Source organism: Beta vulgaris, chromosome 4, assembly GCF_026745355.1.
Source record: "Beta vulgaris subsp. vulgaris cultivar EL10 chromosome 4, EL10.2, whole genome shotgun sequence".
Classification (NCBI taxonomy): Eukaryota; Viridiplantae; Streptophyta; class Magnoliopsida; order Caryophyllales; family Amaranthaceae; genus Beta; species Beta vulgaris.
This window is the reverse complement of record NC_079205.1, coordinates 46,776,815-46,786,057: the sequence shown is the minus strand read 5'-3', so window position 1 is coordinate 46,786,057 and position 9,243 is coordinate 46,776,815. Positions and strand designations below refer to the sequence as shown.

The following is a 9,243-nucleotide window of genomic DNA, read 5'->3' as shown; positions in this document are numbered from 1 at the left end:
AAAATAAGTTCAGATCAGAAAATTTCAAGTGAATAAACATAGCCTTAGAGCACCTACATTGGAGTTCCCCATTTGTAAAAAACTTAAAATAGGAACCTTCCCGTCAATAGAAATATGTTACTCATAATGGAAAAAAAAATGGGGAACGCCAATAAATAGGAAACCATCCAATAATGGTGGCCTATGGTGCGTTGCCACGTGGAAGACAAATTATGAGTGGGGTATGGAAAGTAGGAGAGAGAAAAGGAGGTGGGGTATGGAAAAGTAGGAGAGAGAAGGTAAATGGGGAGGTTAATGAATGAAGGTGTGGAATTGTGAAATGGGAAGGATAGGTGATAAAGTTAGTGGAAAGTGATGTGGACGAATGAGATGAAGAGAGAAAAATTATAGGGATGTTAATGAATGTTGATGCTCTTAAGGGTGTGTTTATCCCTCAGACTCAAACCCAAACTTCAGACTATGCCACATCAGCTTTCCACTACTTTTTATTCTTCAGATTCACTCCAAACTCATTCCATTTTTTACACTTTATCCCTCAGACTCTCTCCAGATTCTTTATCAAAAGTTTAACATATTATTTTATATTTAATCATTTTCATGTTTTCTTTTTCTATAACATTTTCATGTTTTCAGACTTGTGCATTACCCTTACTGGTGGGATTCGGGTTAGAAAATTTTAAATTTTGGGAATTTTGATATTGATTTTGTTGAGCTAAAGATGTGTGAAATTGAGGATTATTTTGAAACAAACTCATAAGGGAGTTTAAATCAAAATTCTGATTTGGATCCATTAAAAATATAATAGATGTATTTTTTTAGAGGATAGAGAGAAAATGGAAATTGAAATGGGAGAAAATAGGAAAATGTAAAAAAATAATTGTACACAAGTAGTTATTTATAGGCATTATCATAAATTATTACATAATAAATTAAACAAATTATACAAATTGTGCCATTTGGACTTTGAAATTGTGCTGTTTTTATACACATTGCTGCACATATTTCTGTTGCATCTCACTAGTGGGGCATGCATCAATGACAAAGTGGAGTCTTTGTCAGAGTTTTGGAAACCAAAACTCCTTCCAAGACTCACTCCCACTTTTTTCTACATTATTGCATGAGACTCTTCAAGACTTTGGCAAGTCTCTATCTCAGACCCAACTTCAAGACTAGCGTTAAACACACCCTAAGGTTATCAACCCTTTTAGACACATCTATACTAATATATTAAAAGGCGTTCCTAAAAACGTATATGTGCCACGTGTCACCCTCCCTCATTCAATAATATTATATCCACGTCTTTCTCATATAGTAAAAAAAAGAAGGATTGTTTAGGTAAAGATTCGAACCCACAACCTCAAGTATAAAAGTAAGAAATCCAACCATTACTCCACCATACCATTATTGATTTTGTAATCAAAATTAATTGTGACATATGAATGGAAAACGTTTGAAATACATATAATGAATAAGATGTTTTAAAATGAAGATGAGAATACTTATTTAACTACTAATAAATTGTAGCAAAGAGAAAATTTGGGCATCGCCCGGGCCTAAATACTAGTTAGAGTATATATAGGGCATCTCCATTTATGAGGCACCCATTTCTCTCTCTCCTCACCTTATTTGTCCACCTCATTTTCCACTACCTCCCCATTTTACTTTACTCAAATTTGAAACACATACCTCCACTCATCTACCTCTCCATTTATTTTCTCTCTCTTATCTCCTATACCCCACCACCTTTTCTCTCTCCTACTTTCCCTTACCCCACCGATATTTTATCTATTGATTATATACTCCATATTTAACATGATTTCTTTGTAACTAAACAAAAAAATCGTAATTATGCTAATTAATTTCATAATTAATCACTAAATAGTGACACTAATTAAATCGTTAATTTACACTCGCCTTTTAATTAAGCTACATAATTTGATAAGTTTTACTAAAACAAATAATACATTTATTATTAAATACACTAATTAATTCGGTAGTTGCTAATTACGCTATGTAAATTGCTAATCACGCTATTAAAATGATAAATCGTTAATTTATGCTCGCCTTTTAATTAAGCTACTTAATTGAGATTTCTTACAACAATAACTAAACTTAATATTACAAACAATAATTCACTCATCATTGGTTGATTGGCGACAATTTTGCTAAATGTGTTGAGCCAAGTCCTTTTGTAAGGAGTTGTGAACATCTCTATCCCACGCATCAGCTCTTCTTTGCAAATATTGTTGCATCCCTATATCATTGTAGCGACCAGGTTGAACAAAATATGTTTCAAGCCTATGGCTAAACGAAGCACTAGCAATCGAGGCATTTTCTTGCTCGTAGTCTGATGCATCTTGATAATTTAGATATGTATCCCGTTCATCCTCGACAATCATATTGTGAAGAATGATACACGCCAGCATTATTTCCCACATTAAGTGTCCATCCCAAATGAGGGATGGCCTTTGTATTATTGCAAAGCGTGCTTGTAAAACCCCAAACGCACGTTCGACATCTTTTCGAACTGATTCTTGACGTTTGGTGAACAACTCATCGACGGGAGACAGTGGGAGTCGAATTGCTGGCATGAACACTGCCCATTTAGGGTAGATCCCATCTGTTAGGTAATATCCCCTATTATAGGTATTACCATTCACATTAAATATGACCTCAGGAGCTCTTCCTTGATAAAGATCATCAAACACCGGAGAGCGTGCCAATACATTGATATCATTGCAAGTTCCCGGTGTTCCGAAAAATGCATGCCATATCCACAAGTCTCTAGAGGCCACGGATTCTAGAATTACCGTTGCAGATTTGGACCTACCTTGATACAACCCTTTCCATGCTCGTGGGCAGTTTTTCCATTGCCAATGCATGCAATCTATGTTGCCCATCATTTCAGGAAAACCCCGCCTTTTCCCGTCACGTAAGAGGCGTTGCAAGTCGGTTATTGTAGGCCTCCTTAAATACTCGATCGTAAAAGCTTTTCGAATTCCTCGCACAAAGTGCACAAGGCACTCCTTTGTTGTTGATTCAGCAATTTTGATGTACTCGTCGACTGCGTCAGATGCTGATCCATATGCTAGACACCTCAATGCTGCTGTGCATTTCTGAAGAGTGGAGGCACCTAGCTTCCCAGTTGCGTCTGGTCGTTGTTGAAAGTATGGCTTTTGCGCAGCGACTGCGTCCACAATTCAAAAGAAAAGAGGACGATGCATACGTAATCTACGTCGGAACATGTCTTCGGTATATAGAGGACGATCAACAAAGTAATCGTTCATTAACCTTTGATTTGCATCAGCACGGTCTCTTGGAATAATTTTTTTTTTGGGAGATCTTCTTTGAGTGGCTTCTATGATTGGAGCAACAATTGTTTGAACAGCTTGTTGAATTACGTAGTCTTCTTGTTATTCAAGATACGCGTTGTATAAAATCATGTTATTGACCATATCATCAAACTGGTCATCACTTGAACTTGAAGAATTGTAATCCAAGTTCATGTTTCCTTTTGTTGCAAGAAGAAAAGAAGAATGAAGTGGTTTGAAGGAAGAAGAATGATATTTTTTGTAGAAAGAAGGATGGTGTTATGGTGTGATGTTATCATTCAACCAATTCATCTTTTATAGACATTTGATGATAAAAGTGCAAGCTCAGAAGATAAGAAAGGACTACACAATCCCAAAATATAAGATTTTCAGAAGATAAGATTCTCAGAAGATAAGATTGTAATCCACTTTTCAGAAGATAAGATTCTCAATAGATAACAAATATTAAACAATACAAACTAGGATAGTAAATACTAGAATTACGAAAGAATTAAGAGCACTAAATAAAACAACCTTATAACTAAACTACTTCATAAACTCTTCTTTTAGCTTCTCATAGTATTCGAACTCACCCGCATCAAGAGATGGTTTGGTCATCAACAATTGATACATCTTGAACCTCATTTTCTTTTCATCTCGCTGCTTTTGGTAATCCATCATTTCTTCTATATTTTTCCTTATTGTAATTCATTCACCTTGCATTTCACTTAAAGTGCTGTTGAAATCATCTAAACTTGTAGCTACTCCTTTCATTTTTCTTTGTGCCTTAGCCTTATTCACACCATCCGGGCGAACTAATACAACTTCATCACTTGACGTTTTTGAACTTGATTGACTCACAACAGTTGAATCGTTACCGGGTTGCCATCTTGAAAGGTGTCTCATTCCCATCTAACAATGGTACAATTTGAAAGCTTTACCTTTTTGTTTTTGTTGGTATAGTTCATGAGCTTTAGCCTCTACATCCGTAATAGCCATTCCACTTGGCTTCACCGAGTTGCGATACCCACAAAGTCACGAGTCGGTTGATGGTTCTCCAATGCGCTTTGATTGACTTCATGGTCCTTGGGTGGATGAGTGATGGTTTTTTTACCACTTCAACATCATAGATGCGCTTGATTTCTTTCCAAAGCTTTGCCTTTGACTGATCCGTTCCCACCGAGCTGCGATACCCACAAAGTCACGAGTCGGTTGATGGTTCTTCAATGCGCTTTAATTGATTTCATGGTCCTTGGGTGGATGAGTGATGGTTTTTTTTACCACTTCAACATCGTAGATGTGCTTGATTTCTTTCTAAAGCTTTGCCTTTGACTGATCTGTTCCCACTAATGGATCACCACCACAATTAAGGTATCCGGAGACCAATACTATTTCCTCATCATGTCCCCACCTTTCTTTAAGTATCTTATCTTTACCTTTTCCACCTTGGTCCGCTTCATCTTCATCATCATCATCATCATCATAAGCATCATCATCGTCTCCGAGTTGTTGAGTTTGGTAATAATCTTCAACCGGTATTCGGTTATTGCTCCCGTCTCCCCCTTGAGTTGTAGGATTTTGATCCATATATTGAGACATTGGAGATGAGAGATTCACCGGAGTATGGGGCGATGTTTCGAAATTAGAACTTTGTTGACTTTGGAGTACAAATGCTTGGAATAAGGCTTGGATCTGAGGGTTATTGAGCATATTTGGATCAAAAGCAATATTAGTATTTTGACGATTTGGGTTTTGTTCGAAATTTTGATTTTGTTGGGAATTTGGATTTTGTGGGGAATTTGAATTTTGTTGGAAATTTGGATTACGTTGGAAATTAGAATTTTGTGGGGAATTAGAATTTTATAGAGAAATTTGAATGTATCTAAAATATGGCATAATTGATCTCTATTTATAGACAATTGAAAAATATGAACGTTGGTATTTTTTTTTAATTAGCAGAATTATTTTAAATGGCCAAAATTATGCAACGGCTATTTAAGAAATTACCGTTGCTTTTAAAGAGGAAAAGGAGAGACTTGGCGGCATTTGGTTGGGTGACTGGGCGCGTCAGTCTATGCATGTCGGCCTGTTGTACAATTTTTTTTGACTCCCAAGTGGTCCCATAGCCACGTGTTTGCTGCTGGTTTCTTCTTCATTTGGGCACCTCCCCTAGAATTAGAGCATGCTCATTAAATGGGGAACCAACCCCACTCATGTGGAGACCCATTTGAGGAGAGAGATTACATATAGGGAGGGTATTTTTACCTATTGGAGGTGCTCTTAGAGCATGGCCAATGGATGATCTTAAATTTGGGATCATCAATTACTTTATTAATTTCTCACTCTTCCACATCATTCATGATCTACAATTGATTTTTATGAGCTCTTCACCCCAAATAGTTGATCTATAATTTTAGATCTTCACATTATCTTTCCTACTTTTTACCATACCCCACCCTATATTCTCTCTCCTCAATCTCCTTCCCATCCCATCTTTTTTATTTATTATGAATTATTTAAGAATTAATTAATGATTATTGAATGTAAATAATGTTTATGTTAATGATTAAAAATAACTAATCTTTATTAGGAGAGAATTTATTTTTGTGGGGTGGATAAATGATGAAAGGAAACAAATATGACTTTCAACAACAAAATGAATTCAAAAATAAGTTGTGTAGAAATAACTCAATATTGGTCTCTATTTGTAGACAAAAAAAATACAGTTCTTGGTGTTTTTTTTTACAAAAAAAATATTTTTTAAACTGCCAATATGTCTAATGTAAAAATTTGCAACCTTAATAATTATGTGCAATCCTAGCCATTAGATTGGAGAAATAAGGAAGTTTGGATATTTGCCATGCAGCAGAGGTGGGGGTCACTTCATTTTCATCTTCCTCTCACCTTGTGCCATGTGGTGATGAACTCACCTTTGCCAAGGGAGCTTCAGATTGTTCTAACGATCTGAGCATCCACCTTCTCTCCTTTTTTTTTCTCTCTCCTATTTCTTTAATGACTTTTATTGCCTCTCTCCTCATGATCCATAAATTGGATCAACCATTGGCCACACTCTTAGGGTTGCATATAAGATGTAAATACACTACTTAAAATGAAAATAAGTTGTGAATTTATGAATTTTTTTTGCATCAACCGATGTAATAAATGATCAACTAGAATTTTTTGCACGCGATGCATGCTTGAATTTTTTGTCGAAACAGAAACTCGATTTTCTTCGGCATAAGAGTCGAAATTCGAACATTAGACATACGAAGTATAATTGTTTTTAGTTGCAAAATTCGATTGATTTAGTTTCTGTCACTTAAGTCTCTCACCATTCTTTTTTTTTTTTTTTTTTACTTTTGAAAGTTAAATTCTATGAACAAAATAGAAATTTTATTGAATTTGTTTATGATTTCTAATATTATAAGTACAGTACTTCATAAATTGTAAAGAAAGTGGACACTTTGATTTCAAGTCAATTTTTTCATAGGTTGTAGTTTGTGAGTGATTGTTATAATTATATTTTTGGTATTTTTGTTTGATGCCCCCTTTGATTTGTAAGTAAATTTGTAATTTAGAATGGGAAGGGGGTAACATAGTCTCTTCATTCGAGGACACCATAACTCCCCCCTTCCCTTATATAATAGAGATATGTTGTACTTTAATTAAATCTTGAATGATATTTTACATAAACATTTTTACCTTGATAATTAATTGCTAGTATAGAAAAGGTAGGTCCAAATAAATGTAAAAGTTATATTATATATAGGAAACACTATAAAAAAAAGTAAATAATTTTTTTCCTTGTCTAACTTCTAACTGATTTTACTACAAATATACCTCTATTTTTTATCATGGCCCATCATTAATTGTGAATGATTCTTGAGAATAGTGATTTATAAGTAAATTTTTGTAAATGTTTTTGTATGTATTGACGTTCTAGGTTAGTAGTTTTAGTTTGTATGTTAATTTTAATTAGTTTTAATAAAGTTTTCTGATTATTTGACTCATTTGCGTGAATTTTATAACGTGATTTTCTCAATTGTATGAGTGATTTGTAAAGTTTCTTCTTTTAAGTGATTTGTGAGTGAGTGTTATTGTAAATTAATTTTCGGTAGTTTTCTTTGAGTGTCGATCTTGATTTTGACATTCCTTTTTTGATTTAGAAAGGGAAGGGGAAAAAATAGGCATTTCAAAAGAGGACACCGTTGCTCCCCCCTTCCCTTATATAATAGAGATTAATACAACTTATTTCCATTTTTAGCTTCTTATATACAGCCCTTAGGGCTGCATATAGCTTTTTCCTAGAATAAAATACATAAGTGCTATATACAACAAAAAAAAAGGCTAAATACAGCATCTAAAATTATGCTTAACTTAATCATGGTTCATTTTAATTTTTTTAATAAAAAAAAAAAAGAAATGTCGTACGTAAGGGTGCAGCAAAACACATTACCATAAGTACTTGTGCACACAAGCCAAAAAAATTAAAATCTTCTGCATTATTTGTTATGGGTTGGGACTTGAAAGTGACGAATCAAGATGAGAAATACTCAATTGTTCAAATTTCAAATTTATTGTCATATTACGGTTATATGTACTACAATGGGGGATGAGTCATTTATCATAGATGACGCCCATATAAGGGGGTCATTTGTCATAGATGACCCCCCCAAAGCAGGATCATTTGTCATAGATGACTTCCCTAAAGCGGGGTCATTTGTCATAGATGACCCCCCAAAGGGTAGGTTAGTCTTTTAATATGCTTTGCTGTATTTAGCCTTTTATTTTGTTGTATATAGCACACCCCATAAAATATTAATACGTATGTAATAAATGAGGAGAGAAAAGATATAAAAATAATGTTTAAATGTATCCTAATCAATGAAAATTCAATAATGAGAGGGTTGGCAACCCTTAGGGTCACTGAATCAATGTCTTTACTTTATTCATTTCTCACTCTTCCACTTCATTCATGATCTACAATTAATTTTTATGCTTCTTGACCCCAATAGATGATCTATAATTTTAGATCTTCACATTCTCTTTCCTACTTTTACCATATCCCACCATATATTCTCTCTTCAATCTCCTTCCCATCCCGTCTTTTTTATTTATTATGAGTTATTTAAGAATTAATTAATGATTATTGAATGTAAATAATTTTTATGTTAGTGATTAAAAACTATTAGTAAAAAATAATTCCATTAATGTTGTACAAAATTGGATACGGTAATTAACTTAATATTATCAATTCAAATATATAATCAGAAAAATGTAATAATAATAAAATATTACATTAAACAATATAAATCACACATGCGTATAGAATTACATTACATATAACAATAAAAACGTAGCAGCTGAATTAACCCCCATGTTGCCCGAATTTAAGCCAAATATTTTCTAGGAAGTCTGCTTTGAGACGTCTATATATGCACAACTTGGTCACGAACTTGACCTCTATTGTTCATATATATTTCTAGAGTTGGTATGCGATTTTCACTAATGTCGTATGCGAAGGGCTCATCAGAGGTCCCTAAAGTCTTTTGCGTTGAAGTAGTAGGGCGTGGAGGTTGGTCATCACATGGTTTCAATGTCTTTATATTGCATTAATAATGTACTAATATATGAAGTGAATTGTCAAATCATCAAATGGTTTCAATGTCTTTATTATTCCAATAATAATGGACTGATATATGAAGTGAAATGTCAAATCATCACATGGTTTTAATGTCTTTATTATTCCAGTAATAATGGACTGATATATGAAGTGAATTGTCAAATCAATGCATTCATTATTGCAATAGGAAATACATTGAAAAATAGGAAACATATTAAATAACATTAAACTTACTAAATGAAAATCAGAAAAATTACATTGAAAATAAAACCTTAACTCGATCTCTCTTAAGTTGTTGTTCTTCCTCAT

The 9,243-nt window shown here is 33.8% G+C and overlaps 1 protein-coding gene across 1 annotated transcript; it reads right to left on the bottom strand.

Moving 5' to 3' along the window:
* Positions 1-2,165: 2,165 nt before the first annotated feature.
* Positions 2,166-3,992, bottom strand: LOC104886314 (uncharacterized). The gene is made up of 2 exons (XM_048642255.1): positions 3,905-3,992; positions 2,166-3,187 (listed from the first exon to the last, which is right to left on the bottom strand). The coding sequence occupies exons 1-2, from the start codon at positions 3,990-3,992 to the stop codon at positions 2,166-2,168; spliced, it is 1,110 nt and encodes a 369-aa protein (XP_048498212.1).
* Positions 3,993-9,243: the final 5,251 nt, after the last annotated feature.